The sequence below is a fragment of the Tenrec ecaudatus genome, chromosome 2, assembly GCF_050624435.1.
Source record: "Tenrec ecaudatus isolate mTenEca1 chromosome 2, mTenEca1.hap1, whole genome shotgun sequence".
In the NCBI taxonomy this organism is placed as follows: Eukaryota; Metazoa; Chordata; class Mammalia; order Afrosoricida; family Tenrecidae; genus Tenrec; species Tenrec ecaudatus.
In genome coordinates this window covers 96,948,659-96,967,329 of record NC_134531.1, presented here as the reverse complement: position 1 = coordinate 96,967,329, position 18,671 = coordinate 96,948,659, and the positions used below count along the sequence as shown (strand labels likewise).

Here is an 18,671-nt window from a genome sequence, read left to right as displayed (position 1 = left end):
CGAGATTTTCATGTAAGCTTTGCTTTGCAAACTGTTTCAGGGTTCATTATGGAGTCTGCCTTCTGTAGAAAACTGTGGAGGTTAAAGCCATGGTTTCTTAACAAATTCCTACTTTTCATTTTGTCAGCATTAATAGTGAGCCTTTTTATAAAAAAAAGTTCTGACTCACAGATTTTATTCTGTTTTCTCTCCCCCGCCCCTTCTTTTCTCATGTGTGCAGGCAGAATTAGAGTCCTTGCGTAAGGCCAGTGGTTACATGGTAGACTACTGAGAGAAACGTCCATTCAAATTCACTCAGAGGGACTTGAAAGTAAGGCCTGGACATCTGCTTCTCAAAGGGCTACTGTGAAGCAGGTCTCCCTGCCCATACGGATCACTAAGAGTTGATGCATTTGAATTATGGTATTGGTGATATATACAAAATAGATCATGGGCCGCCAGAAAGACAAACAAGCTGTTGTAGAAGCAGTACAGCCAGAATGTTTCTTGGAAGCAAGGCTGGTAAGACTTTATCTTCCGTACTTTGGACATGTTCTTAGGCGAGCCAATCGCTGGAGAATAGCACCATGCTTAGTAAAGGAAGAATCTTGGTGAGCTAGATTGACACAGTACTTGCAACAGTGAGCTTCCACTACAGCTGGGACAACCGCGTCGGAGCAGGCCGGGTTGCATTCTACTGGACACGGGGCTGCTTTGAGTCAGACTTCACCTGACGCCACCTCACAATAACAGCACCCAGCAGCACCCATAGAACGGCAAAGTACATTCTGTGGCCCTCAGTAAGTGCCTTACCATTAGGTCATACTTCTTGCAGGTTGGTTGTTTGGGGTTTTTTTGGAAATCATTTTACTGGGGGCTCATACAACTCTTATCACAATCCATACATACATCAGTTGTGTAAAACACATTTGTACATTTGTTGCCTTCATCATTCTCAAAACATTTGCTCTCCACATAAGCCTCTGGCATCAGATCCTCATTTTCCCCTTGCTCCCCACTCCCCACTCCCTCATGAACCCTTGATAATTGATAAATCATTATTTTGTCATACCTTATACTGTCTGACGTCTCCCTTCATCCCCTTTTCTGTTGTCTATCCCCCAGGGAGGAGGTTACATGTAGATCCCTGTAATCGGGTCCCCTTTTCTACTCCTCCCTCCCTCCACCCTCCCAGTATCACCACTCTCACCACTGGTCCTAAAGGGATCATTCGTCCTGGGTTCTCTGGGTTTCCAGTTCCTTTCTGTACCAGTGCACATCCTCTGGTCTAGCTGGATTTGTAAGGTAGAATTGGGATCATGATAGTGGGGTGGGGGAGGAAACATTTAGGAACTAGAGGAAAGTTGGATTTTTCAATTAACCCTGTCTTTGCACTCCAAGGCAGCCCTGTGTATATGGCCTCATTCCTTCTGCTTCCTCTTATTAATCCTACTCTTGTACCAACAACTCAAGAGGCTGGTCACATGGAAGACATTGTAGTTTAAAGGAATGGCTCAGTAAATCACAAAATATGGTATAATTATGTAATCTAAAAGTTGGAAGGAACGTTGGATCCTGCCTACCCTGGAAAAATATTTTAAATAAAAGCAAAGATGTCCTCAAGAACGCTTCAATTAGTAATGTGGGTTACAAAGCAAAGCTCACTGTCAGTGAGTCGATTCCTCCTGATAGCGACCCCATAAAGACAAGGCAGAACTGTCTCTGTGGTTCCCGAGACCGTGACGCTGTACAGAAGCAGAAAGCCTTCTCTTTCTCCCGTGGAGCGGCTGGTGGTTTTCAACTGCTGACCTTGCAGTTAGCAGCCCAACATGTAACCACGACACCACCAGGGCTCAATCAGTTCCATATTCTTTGGTTGAACTCCTTATTAATGCAATAAGACCTCATGACAGTATGTCTTCTGAGGAAAGGTAAAATCAAATTTTGTGGGTCCTACAAGACAGAGGTCATGAAATAAAGTGTGTGTGGCCCTCTCTGACCCTCTCTGGCTTCCCTACAGCCACAAGGCAGGGGTCAGACCTGCTTACATGCTCCCCCATTATTTCCCTGCTCAACCATTCATAGCACTGGCCAAACAGAAGCCACACACCACACGAAGGATCACGCACTGCCATCAAGTCCATTCGGATTCGACCTTCTGGGCCATGGTGGAATTTCCCCTGTGGGTGTCCCGGACGGGAACTCTTCTCAGGGCCAGAAAGCCTTATGGTTCTTCCTCAGAGCAGCTGGGGGTTTCCAACCTCGGACTTTGTGCTTTGCAGCCCAACGCTTAACCCACTACCCCACCCCTGGGTGCCCCCCACTGTGAATGATTCAGGGAGTTTATTGGGGAATTCCATCAGTGACCACAGTTAGGATCCATGAACAATAAAGGATACAGCCATTGGTCCACAGGAACCTCTCTCCTCAGCCTGGGCCTCATCTTCTCGGCCACCTGGTCCCCTAGCCTCCCCTAAGGGTTATAGTCTCACAGTCTTACAGCCTCGACTTTCTCCTCTTCTCAGGCCACAGTCCCTGGTGTCTCGGCCACTTCAGACTGAGATCTGGAACACGCGCTTCCAGTGCTGAGGGACTTCTGTGCACTCTGAGATGGCTCAGTGGCTGTGATGGCGGGTGGCTTGTGTCTTTTAGCAGCCCATACACCCAAGGAAACAATGGGTGGTGACTTCAGTCACACACTCTGGTCTTGTCTAAAGATAATCCTGGCACAGAGCGTGTCCTCTAAATGAGATCCTCACCACAACCAGAGTCGAGAATTATCATATATCACGTAAGGAATTACGACTAGAAGGGTCGTATTAATTGAGTACATCTCAGCTTTAAAAAGAATCTGCCTTTTCTTAGAACCTTTCCATAACTTCTTTCCTTTTAAAATTTATGTTTGCTTCTCCTTTTCTGAAATATTTAAGAGAAAGATTTATCATCTTGAACTGAAAAGAATTAAATGATATCAGAATTCCTGAAAGCCATCTTTTGGAATAAAGTATCCTGAAGGGTAACCAGGGAAACAAATGTTCCCAGGAAAGCTGTAAGATCGCCCCCCAGGTTTTCCTTGCCTCTACCCATGAGATCTGACTGTAATTTGGTCGAATAAAGAAAAAAAAAAAGTGTCCCTGAGTTCAAATAGAAAGCATACTCCGGTTACCCCATGGCATCATAGCTTGCTGCACCAGAGGAGAATTTAGGTAACAGTGCTTCAGAGCTGGAAGAGCTTTCTCCCTTTGTGATTTAGAAAATTTCTTAGAGAAAGATCCATCTCGATTTCATATTCCGGGGGGCAAACACAGTGAGTCAGATTGAGGACCTAAAGACGGACCCAAGTCAGAAGGCGGCACACCAGTCAGACAAAATCTGGTTGGAGAAGAACGCTGTTCCCAGGATTAGCTAGCTTCCCCAGCCAGCCTGTAGGTGGGTGTGTTTAACAGAAGGAAGCAATGGGAACCCGCCTGTCAGCCAGCCTTTAGAGCTAATTAGCTCAGCATACAACAAAGATAAGTGAGCCTGGGAGGAAGGCCCCCCTGAGGAGGTCTTTAGATTCTGGGAAATGTCTGATTGGCAGATGTTAAAAGAGATTCTTTGGTAATCCAGTGCATCAATGAGCTGCACAAATTCAGTCCAGGGCTGCAAGAATTTAGGCATGAGGACACTGTGCAGGAGGCGCACAGAGGCAGACCCAAGATGGACAGAACCTTGGACTGCCTGAGACACATCATTGCCCAAGTCCTGCCTCACAGAGACCCGGCGCTGGTCTTCAAAGACTGTAAGTACCGAAGGGGGGAAAGTTCTTTTGACTTGTTAGAAAATAGTCCTACGCGTCCAGTCACATCCTATTTAAGTCCGATTTCCCTTAAATCTCTGCAGTCGGGTTGCTGCGGTCTAAGTGATCTTTAACTTGTTCTTAACTAAAGCAGAATGATTTCATTTTACCTACAGGCATTAGTCGCTGGGTTATTTTGTCAGATCTGTCTTGGTAACCATTTAGAAGTCTCTCCCTCTAAAATCTAACACTCGTCTCATAGTTAAGGAACTTTTTTTCCAGATGCTTTCTAAGAAGGGCAAGTTTGGTTGGTACTGATATGAAGACTAAAAATTACTTGGAAATAATAATAAAATATGCCTGCATTTGTTCACGTCTTTAATCCTCCACAAAAATCTATGTTAGGTTAGAACATTTTGGCTGCAAGGGAAATGTTAAAATAATGTTAAAAATAAATCACTGCTGAGCTCTTAAATTTTGATTACGAATCATAACACTTTAGTTTAAAGGTCAATAAAGTGAGATACCCCCTCCCTCCAGCTCCCCTACCAAAGAAAAATCCCATTCGACTACTCGTAGTTGTTTTTATTCTTCAAGTTTTTAAAATGATTATGAAAGAAAAAAATCCAATCAAGCTTTCCAATTGGCGCAAGGCAATTAAACCATTTGTCATGTAACTTTGTTTCTGGAACCAATTTGATTTCCTGCTGCGGCAGAATGGACTATCTTCACATTGTATCTTATCTACAGTGGGTTTCATATTACAAAGGGCTTCTGAAAAGAGAAGTCGGCTGTGGAACAGCCCAAAAGGTAAAATGCATATGGAAGAGGTTTAAAAAACAAAATTCCGCCGCCCCCCCCCTTCATTTCAATAGGTTACAGCTTTCCTCTTGGTGGATATAGGTATGTAAATTTTGTCTCCCTCCAAACTTCAATGGCTTGGATCTCTGCTCTCTGATTGCCAGATGTCCTCTTCGTTTATATTTCTCACATGTGTGACGGAAAAAAAGAGAAATGTTAAACCATTTTAGGCTGTCATTTTTTCCCCTTTTAGAAATTAAATTGCAACGAATCTACCCCCTCTCTCGCCCTCCCCCACCCCCTTTTGTACTTCTCTCTCTTTCATAATACTGTCTTTCAGCATTTGTCAATAGCTCAGCTAGAACGAATAATAAACTCTCCCTCCCGCAGTCTGAAGGCGCCTGCTCGGGCTGGGTACGTTCCTGTGAGTGAAAAGGGCAGCGAGCCGGCTGCCTCCTACAATGGGGTGAACCGTCAAAGGGCGCCGGGACCGCCAAGCTGGGGAAAATTGTATAGGAATCAGGTCTTAAACTAAGTGTTTGGAGAGTGAAAACAGAAGAAAGAAAAGGGATTCTTTTTTTTAAGTTGAACTCAGGTCCAGCAATTGTTTACAGTTCAGAAGAAAGAATCGAATATGGAAGGTCAAAATAAAATAAGCTTTATGTTCTGCCCGCCAGACCTTTCCAGGAATGCATTTACATGGAAACAAACAACAGCAAAACCAGCCACTGCCCCCTCCCTCCCCGCACCAGGCTGCCACTTTGCAGAGGTGTGAAGATTGAACGCCGACCTCTCCCCCTGCTTTCTGTCTCTAGTCTACAAAAAAATCTTCATCACTCAATGAATGCCAGTCGAATGGTAAATCTCTGCCCTGGGCGCGTCACCGTGCGGAAGGCTCACTCTGCGTGGGGTTAGTGAGCAGGAGCGTCTTTGCTCTCCGCCGGGCATCAAAAGTACGTCTGCCCTCTGCCAGGTTTGCGCAATCTAGAGGGCACGTGCCCGAGTTTGGCACCCAGGTCTTTTTCCTTGGCACACCCTGGAATTGCTGCCCCCACATTCCTGATGGTTGCCTGTTAAAGAAAAAGCTGCCACCAGCCTTGCATCCAGCCCCGTCTGGCTCCACCCCGCCCCCAGCTCCCCACCCCCATCCCCAACTCCCCACCCCGCCCCCAGCCCCGCCGCCCTGCCGGAAGGAGAGCTCGAGGCACGTGAGCCCTTCAGCGCCAGTTCCTTGAGAAAAATTGCTACCTTGCTTTCCTGGACTCTGGAAAGGCGATCCAGGGTTTTAAAAAAAACAAAACAGCACAGCTGAACAAAGAAGCAAAAAGTTCATGAAGAATAGTTTTGGTCTTCTACTAAATTTCGTTTCCTAAAGGGCAATGCGGGGAGTGTCAGTGATCATCGGATTAATGTGTTGCCTCGGTTGTCCTTTGATTCGTTTTTAAATAAGCCACGGTGCAGGAGTTGCCCTTTCAAGTGGGCAGGGGAAGCACCCAGAGCGCTTTCTGGGCAGAGAGCGATGCACGTGGGAATCGTTAGATTCATTTAAGAAAATGGAATCCGAATGCTTCCCGCAGTCACGGAGGCTCTGCAAACAGCATTTAGTAATTAAATCTGCCATTCATTTCAGACGAGGTGTTCATCTGGCAATCGTTGTGATTTGTTTTTATTTTCTCTCCTCGAAGGAAATGAATTCCGTAACAACAACAGTAATTTTTTATTTCCGTTTCTCTGTTTCACATTTCCAGTCAAAAACAATAGCCAGAGGTCTGAAGTTAGGCGCCCTCTCAGTTGGCCGTTCTCCGCCTAGCTGGCCCTTGGCTGTTCTCCAATGCAGACGTGTCGCTGCACCGCGCCCATTGGGGAACAGGGAGTCTCCACGCTCTGGGACGCAGTCCCGCTGCTCGGAGATGCTAGCCTCTCTCTCTCTCCCTGGTTTTCCGTTTTCTGTATGTGTGTAACACCCCATTTCTTTGCAACTCGTGCATCACAACCAAGGATTGGGAGCTACCCTTAAAAGCAGTGTGGGACAGCTCCTTCCAGAAGGTGTTTGCAACCATGTGACCGTTCCTCCGAGGCAGTCTCCAGAGAAATCCCGCTAGATTTTAAGATGGCTTTTGGCAGGCTCCTCGCCTGAGTGCTAACGCCTCAATTTATTGTTGTTGTTGATGTTGATAGTTGCTGTTGTTGTTCATGTTAGTTGATGTCCAGTCACCCCTGGCGCATGGACAACCCCTTGCACAAAGGAACAAAACCGGTCTCGCGCCATCCTCGTGATCAGGTGTGGATGGGGCTGGTGCGATCTGCAGGGTCTTTCCCCAGCAAGTGTTCAGAAGTAGACTGACTCCCAGGTCTTTCCGTCTCAGAGCTGGAGCTCTGCTGAAACCTGTTCAGCATCATAACCCCATGGGAACCTCCAAGGGCAGGGTCCAGCCTTCAAGATGAATCTGGGAATCCCCAGGAGAGAAGGAGCTCCCATTGGACAGCCACTACTCCCGCTCCTCCACTCACCGGAGCCTAATCTACTTGTTGGCCATGGCCATGGCCGAGTGCTCTTCATCCACGGAGTCGTGGGAGAGGCGGTTGAGTCTTCAATGCAGTGGGGACTGTCTGTTCAAATCACCGAACCAGACTCGCTGCCCTCCCTGATGCTGAATCCTACCCCGGCAGGACAGGGCAGAACTCCTTGGGAGGTTGCTGAGACTGGCACTCTGCTGGAGCAGAAAGCCCAGCCTTTCTCCCAGGAGTGGCTGCTGCTTTCCAGCAGCGCAGCTTGTGAGGGACATGTCTTCTGCACATCAAGTAGGTGTGCTACTTCTAGGTGAGGAAACGGAGGCTTGTGGGTGTCCAAGATCACATAATTGATCAAAGCAGATTCCAATTCTGTCTCCCAACCTATTAGCTTTGAGGAGATGTGCCCTGTGAACATTTTTTTTACATGAACATTTTGTGTAATAGTTGTGCCAGCTGAGAAAACAGAAAGGGGCAAGCAAGCAATTTACACTTATTTTCAAAACTCAGGAATGGGCATGGAGCCCGGTGAACACGTACATCTATGCAGTGAATGGCTGCAACCAGCCATCAGGTATATGACAGGAGAGTGGAGAGGGAAAGTGTTTTTCTAAGAGGAGGGCAAACTGGTCCAGGGCAGAGTAGGCTGTACAAGAAGGATACACTGAGGGAGGTGGAGCCCAGGCAGGAACCACATCAGGAAGGGTCAGGCTTAAGTGCAGGGTACAGGGAACCGTTGCAGTTAGTGGGGATCCCAGATTAGTTCTAGAAGTCTGTAGTCTCCTGTTGCCCCAGGGAAACCCATGTATTGACATCTGTTGGAAGTGTACTTCCTGATACTTAAATTAGGATTACCACTGTTTCTCAGCACGGATCCGTTCGACATCCAGGCACAATGCAAGATTTGTGAATGTCAAACAAACATACCTGTGGGGAGAAACCACTTCACTGACTGAAGGCCCAAATCAAGGCAAACTGAGTGCTTACAAGATACATTAATTGTCATGGTAGCCAGGAAAATACCTTGGTGTCTAGCATTGACTTACAAAGTGATATGTTAGATTTCATTAATATTTTCCTCAAATTCTATCCTGAAAACAATGAGCTGGAGCCTTTCCTAACATTGCCCAGTGGGAATCACATTTCTCACATACTTGAGGTACATTAACTCTTCCATTTGGGTACGCATTCTTCTGCATGAAAGGTTTCATTTCATCAGAGAAGTGAATACTTCACTTCAAAGAGAAGTACAGTTTTACCCTTTAGAAAAGTTGGCCAGGCTGAAGAGCTATTGAAAACGTCATAGTAATCAGGCCACATGCAACGTGACAGCAGAAATCCTGAGTCACGTATTTCCTCCAGCCCGTGCTTTTGAGTGTAGATATTTGAAATCTATAACCTTGATGATACATTTAAAGTTTTTTTAATTTCAAAAAAGCAGCGGAGTAGCATGTAAAAGGTGCAGGTCCCTGGGCCGTAAAATCCCTACCAGTATTGCATTGCTCACAGCCACATAAAGTGTGCCGGAAGGAATATGCTTTTAAATACAACAACAAGATAAATAAGCACACCCAACTGCTCACTGGGTCACCCTGTCTTAATTTACAACAATTTGAGCTCTTCATAATTTAGCATCTAAACTATGGGATGTCCTTTCTGAAACCCATCCAAATGCTAATTCCACTTTATTTAGTACAAGGTGCAACTATTTTATTTGCCCGTACACTAAGAAGAATCTGATTTCTCATCTGCCACCAGTGACATTAGGAACCCTTGTGGCCCGCGGGTTAGGTACTGGGTTACTAACCAAAACACAGGCAGTTCAAACCCACCCACTGCTGGGCAGGAGAAAGATGTGTGCTCTCCTGCAGAGCTACAGTCTCTGAAACTGCAGGGAGCATTTTTACTCTGCCCTAGAGGGACACCTGAATCGAAAATGACTTTATGGTAGGGGATTGGATTTGGTTTTATCATTGACATAGCACTGCTTGCTTTCCCCTTTTTTCACTAAGTATACACTTGTCACCTCCAGAGGAAATGTTCCCAAAAGATGTGTGTGTGTGTGTGTGTGTGTGTGTGTGTGTGTGTGATTTTTGACCTATAAATGGCCATATCTGTCCTAATACATTTATTTCTCTTAGGTAAATAAGATTTAGTAAATCAAAAGAAGATATGAGAGATATCCATTTTGCCACAAAGCTAGCACTTCAGTGGTCCCCTGTTTCTGCTCACAGCAGACGAAATCACAGCCTGGTCCTGCACCAGCCTCTCAGTGTTGCTGTGTTCGGGCCCATTATTGCAGCCACTGTGTCAATCCATCTCACTGAGGGTCTCTCTCGCTCTCTCTCTCTCTCTCTCTCTCTCTCTCAATCTCTCTCTCTCCTTCATGGTCCTCTACTTTATCAAGACTGGTGTCATTTTCCAGGAACTGGTCCCTCCCTAAAACCTATCCAAAGTATGTGAAACGAAGTCTTGCCATTCTCGCTTCCCAGCCCAAGGAGCATTGTGACTATACTTCTTTCAAGACACATTTGCTCATCCTCCTGGCAGTGTGTGGTGCACTCAGTGTTCTTTGCCAGCACTGGGATTCAAAGACATCAGTTGTTCTTTCGTCCTCCCTATTCATTGTCCAGCTTGAGCATGCATTTGCTAACCTGAACTCAATTTTAACAACTTCTGAAACTCATGTGTTAAGTTACAGCCCATAATAGGTTACAGCTGCATAAGGGTGAGTTTCTAAGTTATGATTTTTCTGTTTAAATGATATGGTTTTACTGATTATGTGCTACAGATTGATTTAAGAAACGTAAGACAACTTTAGGGGCCTTTCATAAAAGAATCTTCTTTCTTTAATATGGTTCGTATTGAAGTTTTAACCCTAAAGGCTCTTCTTTCTTTTCCTCCATGTTCAAACACCATGTAAGTTTAGTCTGCCAAGGCGGTTAAAACAATCCTATTTGAAGAGAAAAAGAACCCACAGGAACCCCATTGAAAGCCTATTTCTCACCCTGTAGTTCTCTGTATTTGTTCTCTGTTCTCCGTGGAATGTTGTTGGAATCATGGTTGTGCTCCCCCCCCCCTTCCTTTTCTTTGTTGAGCTGATGATCGGTTGAGCTCTATTTTAATCTCATCATAGGCAGCAGCTGTGGGAGACCATCATTTAGTCACCACTCCTCTGCCGCTCATGGTCTGAACTATTTGGTTTACATTTCTTTCATGTGTCTTCACCAACATGTTTCCATTCACCCCTAAATTGTCAGAGCTCTTCCTTCTAAACCCCAAGTTTCCTCCACAAGGCCAGGCACCTAGCAGGTGCACAACAGACCTCCATCATATATGTGTATGTATGTATGTATATAATTGGCTGGCTTTCTCCCAAATAGTGGGGAGGACTTTTCCTTGTCAAGTGTTCTCCTTTATGTTGAGATAAACGGCGCCGGGACTGCTCTAAGCCATCATCTACTGACACCTTAATTCCAGGCTAATTACACGCAGAGTTAGGTTGACAGCCAGATGAAGCAGATGGAGGCAGAAGGAGCCCGAAGATGAAAACACAGCCACCGCCGGCAGCCTCCTCAGAGCGTTGTTGGGGGTACGTTACGTTAGCCTTGGCAGAACAATCTAGAATCAGCCATATGCCACACTGGCACAGAGATCCGCACACGGATCCGCAGTATCGCCCCTCTTCTGGGGGCATCTACCTGGGTTCTTTGGTGCTTTGTCCGCGGCCTCCGATAGGAGTTTCGGGGGGTTGTGTACATAGAATGACTGTGCCCACAGAAGGGGTGGCATAAGCCTCAAGCCACATTCGCACAGATTGCACCATTTTAACTCGACAGAACTGGCCAGCCAAGCAACCGGTCTGAGGGATGTTGGTTGGTTGCCCCAAATCAATGGTCCCACAAGTTCTTCAAATACAGTGTCACACCAGCGTCAGGTAGAGCATGGGAGAGATGTGCGCCCCTTACTGGTGAAATCAGTTACTGCAGGTTGTGAGTGGGTGTGACTTTTGTGACGCGACGACCTCCTCCCCTTCCGGTGCGCTAAACCACCTGTGAACTCAGGCACCTGGTTGCTGCTGGTTAACCCTGATGTGCTTTAATGGTTTTACTCTTTTTAATGTATCTGTGTGGTTTTCTCTTTCTCCTACATACTATTTTCCACTCTTCTCCTGGAAAAAGAAACGTTACCCTGTACATCGATGAAATCATTTCACCCTTCCCAATATGGGCTTTAGGTATCCTCATTTCGCCCCACGTGATGCACCGCCCAGCAATTTTTAAATTCTAAAGATGAAAATTCGGCGGTAGCCACAAAGAGGGGATCCGTTTTATACATGTGGGAGAATTTCCCGAGAAGTCAACTCTGTAAAACAACATGAAGGACGATAACTCCCTGAGGAAAGTGTCCGCAGTGGGAAGTGGGAGTGAGAAAATTGAAGAGGGAGAGGGCAGGATAAACAGCCTGGAGCTAACCCGCTGCAGGAGGAGGGAGTCCCTGACTCGGTTTTTTAATGGCAGGAACATCCTTTGGGAACAAAGCAAGCCTCCCTGCTGTCTCCATCCTGCTGTGTGGCTGTGTTTGAGAGTTTGCACAAAAGATACAGGGGGCCTGCGAGATCCCTTTATGTGGCAGGGTGCACACAAACTGGGTCCCCAAGATTCCATTAGGCTGGTGAGAATTCCGCAACGGCTAAGGCTGGCCATAAACCGTTGCTCTGTTGGTCAGTGTCCTAGCCTTCAACCACACAGCTCAGGACCCCCAGGCACCCAGGCTACAGCCCATTTGGAAGGAACTGTGAATGAGCACCACACCTTGCGCTTTGTCCCTGAAACTATGTTAGCTTCGCTTTCCTGCTTTTCCTCAACAAAGAGCAAATTGTACGCGATCAAATTGCTAGAACAGAAAAATACTAATTAAATTTATTTTAAAATATCACCTGCTATGCCTAATTTGATTACGTTATATAAAAGCATTATATAACATAAATCCATCTGTTCAGAGGCAGAAACTCAATTTGAAAATATGGCACTCGTCTTGAAAGTCTCTTAATGATTTATTTTTAAATGGTAACCTTTCAAATTTGTCCTTAGTTTTTTGGCAAGAGATATTGTACTGAGATAGAAATTTTCCTTACGTAATGCATAAAGAAAGTGGCCAGTTTTTGCTTGTTTTATAGAATTATAATGGACTTTTAAGATCCCCGTTTTTGTTGGCGAATTACTCTCAGAATTCTAAACAGAATTTATTTCATGTTAGGTAATTGAACTGAGCAATAAATTCCATTGTTTCTGCTTTCCTGAAGCATAAGCAGTCATCGACCACTACTTCAAAATAAAATTGATTCCTCTTTGTAGATTTTGCTAAAGGTTAACATCTGTCTTAGTTATCTAGGCCTACTAAAACAGAAATACCGTAAGTGGGTGATTTTAACAGGAGAAATTTATTCTCTCACCATTTAGAAGTTCAGATTCACAGCACCAGCTCTAGCGGATCACTTTCTACCTCTGTTGGCTCATAGTTTAGGAAGGTCCTCTTCTCTGGTCACCATCAAGAAGGCCTGCATTCCCTGTAGATCGCCACGAGTCTTGGCATCAGTCTTTTATCCTGGTTCTAGAAACTACTCAGTGCAGAGACCTTAGGTTCAAAGAACACATGCCACTCCGCGTTCTTGCTAGTAGGAAATTCCTCGGATCTCTGCTCCCTTCTCTCTCTCTTTTTGACTCTTGTAAGAGAAAAAAGAGGGTTGAGGCCACACTCCAGAGAAACTCCTTGGATAAGATCAGGGATGTCACAGGACACTCTTATTCTTCTCATTGGTTTATTTGATCCGATCATGGGGGACCATCACTGTATATCATCTCTCTGCAAAATCACTGAAATTATGGGCCAACCAACTTGATAATGTTTGGGGTATCATTCAGTCTGTGACAGCATCTGCTAGCAAGTGAAAGATTGGGACAAAACCCATTGTTAAAAACCAGATACATCAAAAATGAGTGGAACAGAATATATTTATTGTGAGTAGATATGATTCAAATCAGGTAGTGTCACCTGAACAAGTCAGGAGATGCTTCAAATGGGACAGTAAAAGTGGGTTTTATATATATTATTGTTAGCTTAATTTATCAAGATATAACATCAAAGCACTGGGCAATTTACTGATGCTCACCAATACCATGCTATACACCCTAAAACAACTTCTAGTTAGACCCTAGAGTTCTTGATTCACACAATTTTCTGAAAGAACTCAATGCCTAAGGCCAAGTGTGTCCACTAAGCTACTTACTAAACTATATTGTTACATCTGAAGCGTACTCTAGGGGCTCAATTCTTTCAAGGTTCAAAGATTGCCTTTATGGGTGAATGAGTCACCCCGATTTCATTGACCCCAAAATCTGGATTCCAGGAGAATCTTAAAAGTTTTGTTGCCATGTTTTCCATTCTTGAGATAGGTAGACTTTCAATCATTTATTCTCTGGCTACGATGAAGCCTTGACTTTAGCAGTGGATGATAACACATGAGGGCTTTTATTTCCATTCCTGAGCTCTTCAAAAAATGTGGGAAATAAATTAAATAGCACAGTGTGTTCAATTAGAGATGTTTCAGACTTGTAGCCTTATTTTTAGAATATTTAATGATATGGTTTCCAATCCATGAACAGTTTCAGCGACACAGTATAAAAGCATATTATTACGTCTTTTTCTTTCTTTCTTCCCCCTTCTAACCACAAAGAGCACCAAACTCTCTAGTCTTTATGATGCGTAAAGCCCTGTTCTACACACGTCCCATTTTAAGCCTTATTGCATTGCTATGGCATAGGTTATCAGGCAACTGGACTGGATAGTACAGGTGCTACTTTTTACCTGTGAGGAACCTAAGGCACAAAGGTGTCTAGCAACTGGTGAATGGTAAAGACTGGATTCAAACCCAGGTTGTCTGACTTCAGAGTTCATGCTTATAATGACAAAGTTTTGCCTATGGACAAGAGATGGAAAGACAAGATACAATAAGGATTTTATTTTGTGGAAATATATATATATATTCTTCTATCATGTAGTTTATTCCATATGAAAGTAAACATGTCCACAGCGTCCAATCAGTAACAATGAAAATACGCTTGACAAGTTCTAATGCTTAGAATAAAACTCTCAGTGTGTTTAATTATAGTGTCTTCTGTGAAGGATGAGCGTTCTATTTTCAGGCTTCAGAAGGTGCAACCCCATTTCATGTGGCACTCACTTCTCATGGGTTTTCAGTCTAAGCTTCTCAGCCTTGGGCCTGCCAACTAATGAAGCCTTGCTATCCTCATCATTCCACCAACAGCAACGATTGAGGTGGATCTCTTAGGCACCCGTTGGTTTTGCTAGGAGCCACCGACTTGGTCCTGACTCATAGCAAGCCTGGAGGCCACATCCTCACAGTTGCGCTGATGGCTGAGCCCATGGTTGCAGCCACTGTGTCGAACCCTCTTGTCAAGGGTCTTCTCTTTTTCACTGCCCCGCTCCTTTCCCAAGTACGATGTCCTTCTCCTGACATTGACCTGTTTCTCTCCATAGCATCTCCAAAGTGATGGAGCCCACGTCTTGCTGTCCTTGCTTCTAAGGAACATTCTGGTTGTACTTCTTCCACGACAGATCGGTTGTTCTTTGGGTGGTCCCTGGGACTTAGACAGTGTTTTTTCCTAATGATTTCGGTCCACACTGATCTACCTTTCCTCTCGCAGAAATTTTATAACTTTAAAATTAAGTATTACTTTCCATGGGTCTTTGTTCTACTTTGTAGCACTCTGCTATTTTGTCCACTCATTGCTTCATGAATAGACTATTTCTTAAACCTAATTAATTGTAAATCTTCGCAGGCAGAGGTCTCTCTTGATCTTTTTTATGGCTCCATGCTGTCAAGGGGAGGGTGGACACAAATGCCTGGACCACATCCAGGTTCATTCTCATGTTGCTTTCCAAAGATCCCAAGAATTACTTTTAAATACTTTTCAACAGAGTGCTCCAGACAGTCAACATAGATGGATTAGAATCAGCACTCTAAGACATCCCCATTCGGGCTCTTCATTCTTCCTAGTCACTCAGAGGGAGAACCCAAACACCTTGCTGTCTACTCTGATCACGCTTTCTCTTGCTACACCTGCCCTGGCATTTGTGGTTGGAGCCCAGCTGCAGCACCACGCCCATGTCAGGACATCGCGGTGGTCCAGATGTGAAACCTTCTGTTCAAGAAGGAAGTCTTGAATTCTTCAGCAATCTACCGACTTCACTTCCATAAGTCTTCAAACTTATTTGGCCTCCTGACCATTTTTTTTTTTCAGGAAAAATTACTCAGTGCCCACCTGGCAATGCAGAATTTTTGAAGTACAGTTAAAAGCCCAGGACAAAGTATAGGTATCTGTTTTTCAGCCCCCTACCCCAGCCCCTTGATAATTCCATCTCACGCTCCTCTGCCCCTCTCCGCAGGAGCAGTATCATGCAGTCTGGGAAATACTCTGTACTTCGATTGACTCCACCTGTTCAGATTATGTTGACTTTCCAGAAGTAAAGTCAATGACTGCTTCTATGTAAATAGCTCTACTTAGGATACCAAGGAGGCAACAGAACCAACTGAGCCCCTGTGCTGCCGGATCTCATCGTCTGCCAGACAGAGAAGGCACGCCCAAGCTACAGAGTTAAGTAACAGAAAGCTGTGCTCAAAGATGAATGATTCCCACAAGTCAATTCACTCCTCAGGCCAGAAGGAAGTCCAGACCAGTCTGACTTGATAAATTTAGACAGGAGCACCACGTCCATTTTATTAGCATGGTTTACAGAAGATTAAGTGCTAAGACACAGGGTCACTAATGGAATAAAAGCACCCAAAAGCAGGTCCATGTGGGCTGAAGTGGGCGAGTACAGCATGATGGAGGAGGTGGGATTTCCTCTGGAGAGTGGGAGTCAACGGGATGGATGGAGGGGAGAAGCGGGATGGATGGAGGGGAGAAGCGACACTCAATGTAGGAACAAAGGCATGGATGAGGAATCGGTGCCACGTGTCTGGCAGCGTGCAAAGAGCCTATCCTGGCTGCTGCAAAGAGAGGATTTCTGCTGAAAAGGGTCTGTGGAGGGAGGGCGAGGTGCTTCACTCTGTCTGGTATCTTATCAGTCATCTGCCTCTGTGAAAACTCCAGTGCTGAACGCTATCAGCTTAGAAGACGCTTGAGAAAGGGGAAGATGAAATCCTCGTTTATATTACATGTGTTTGGGGATTTCGTAACCTCTCTGAAAACTTTGGCATGTTCTAGGCCACTATATTCCCAAACACAGCCGAGCTAGTGTCTACACAACTGCGTTGCAAATCGCATTGTTGCTGATCCACAAAATCTACAAGCTGATAGCATAAGCTTCCGCTTGTGCCTGAGAAAGCAATTTGAAGCAGTGAAATGGATTAAGAGGCATTATCTGCCAAGTCAATTCAGGGGTAAATTGCTTTCTTTACTCTCGGATGTTATAAGCAGACATGGAGTCAACAAATGAAACTGGATTTCATGCTGTTTTTCCTAGGATTTCTCAATATTCTCTCCTAATTCATCTTACATCCCCAATCCGAGCTATTTGATACTCTATTTCTTTATAATACTTTCACCAATTAGACTTCATTGCTGAGATAGTTATGGTTTATTGTGCTAATCTGGCTGATAAACCCATGTGGGATTAACTGAAGGGCAGAGAGATAAATGGCTTGGTGAGCCTCACCTTTCTAGTTCTCGGGTCTCTTGCTGTGTGATAGTCAGACCAGGGTGCACCTGCCTAAGCCAGTTCCCTGCTTCAGCTGGCAAGGCTCACTTCCTGCAAGACATCCCTGAGGACAAGCCACAGTGACCTATCCCGATGCAGCCCTGGGTGCTGGAGCAGCCGTGTGGAGACCCCTGCCAACGCTGAGATGCTTCCACACGCACTGATTCAGCTTTCCTCCTGCAATCGGTGTTATTGCGTGTGTTTTGTGAGATTGAGGAGGACTTTGTAGATTGGTGTTGGACATGTGGACAATCTTGGACTTACGGGCTTGGGCAGCACTGGGTTTGGATGCTTTTTTAATGTACACTTAAGCTTTATATAAAACTCTCTCAAACACTTAAGAGTTTCTGTGGATTTGTTTCCCCAGTTTACCCAGACTAACACAGTTGCCTTGACAAAGGTCAGGCCGAAGGAGGACCTGTGAGAGCCAGGAAGGCTGCCTGGCTCAGCTTGTCCGGGACTCCCTCCACAGCCAAAGTTGTTAAGTGGCTGCCTTTGCTGCGTCTCAGCTGAGGATTCGAGAGTGGCCTTGTGTTCAGGGTCCAGGTTCACTATGAGCGACCAATTTATCTTGCCCTGATCAGAAGTAAAGCCGTTTCACGTGAGTATCCATTGAGCCTCAATCGACAGACTTCCAAAGGAACGGCATTCAGGAAATTTGGGGAGAAACATGTATGACCAAAAGTAATGGGGCACATCCTGAACTGACCAAACTTGGTGCATAATCAGGCATTTAGACTTGGCCTTGGCTTGTCCTCAGGCCCCTCTCTCTGCCCAGAGACTGCTCTTTGAGTGGGCTCTCATTTAAAGAAATCACTGGAAAGGCCCGCTCTGTCACAGGCCCTGCAGAGGCAGGCAAATCACTGGGGGGCATGTACGACGTGGCTCTGAACCAGAGCAAAGTGCTGGCTGGATGGACCATCAGCATGACTGTTTACGTGAACACGTACTTTACGTTCAGGGGAGGGACAGTTTCAGATTGGAAATAACGTTGTCTTAGGGTATTCTCGAGAAACAGAACTGAAAAAATTACATAAAAAGTGGAGGAGAGAGTATCTGTCCCTGGTTGGCACAAATGGTGAAGTGCTGACCGTTATCTAAAAGCTTGGCACTTCAAACCCATGCGGATTCCTCTAAGAACAAAGGCCTAGTGATCATCTTCCAAAATGTCACCACCTTGAAAACCCTTTGGCAACAGGAAGCGTCCCGTGAGAACTGACTCAAGAATGACTGACCCTGGAGACATGTACGTATGTGTACATGTAAATGTACACGTGTGTGTCTGTAAATTATAAACCAAGTCAAACTTATTGCCATTGAGTCAATGCTGCCTCAGAGTGACCCCCTGTGGGTTTCTGAGACTGTAACTGTTTACAGGAGTAGAAAGCCCAGTCGTTCTTCCATGCAGCTGCCAGTGATTTTGAACCACTACACCACCAGGGTTCCCAAGAAATTGTAAGCTGGTGGTAAATTCAGAAGATGTAGGCCAGGGAACAGGCTGGAGATGTTTCTCTTGTGTCTGAAAATCAATAGGTCAGGTGATATTCACATGGAAGCATGTGTTAGCGTGAGTGGTCTAGAGAAACAAATTCATGGACACTCATATGTATAATAAATAGCTTTATATAAAAGTGCAATTGTATATTGAGAAATATTCCAGCCCAGTCCAGAGCAAGTCCATAAGCCCAATATTAGCCCATATGTCCAATACTAGTCCATAAATTCCTCTTCAGACTCATGCAGCCATGCAATAATGGTGAATGCAGGAAGATCACAGGCCTCTGGGTGGATAGTCTTATAGATTCAGTTGTGGTGGAAG

The 18,671-nt window shown here is 45.1% G+C and overlaps 1 protein-coding gene across 1 annotated transcript in view; it reads left to right on the top strand.

The window, feature by feature from the left end:
* The first annotated feature begins 3,678 nt into the window (after positions 1 to 3,678).
* LIX1 (limb and CNS expressed 1) overlaps positions 3,679 to 18,671 on the top strand; it is a 63,252-nt gene continuing 48,259 nt past the window's right edge. The window contains exon 1 of the mRNA XM_075543076.1: positions 3,679 to 3,760. Within this exon, the coding sequence (XP_075399191.1) occupies positions 3,679 to 3,760 (82 nt within the window). The remainder of the gene's footprint in view (positions 3,761 to 18,671) is intronic.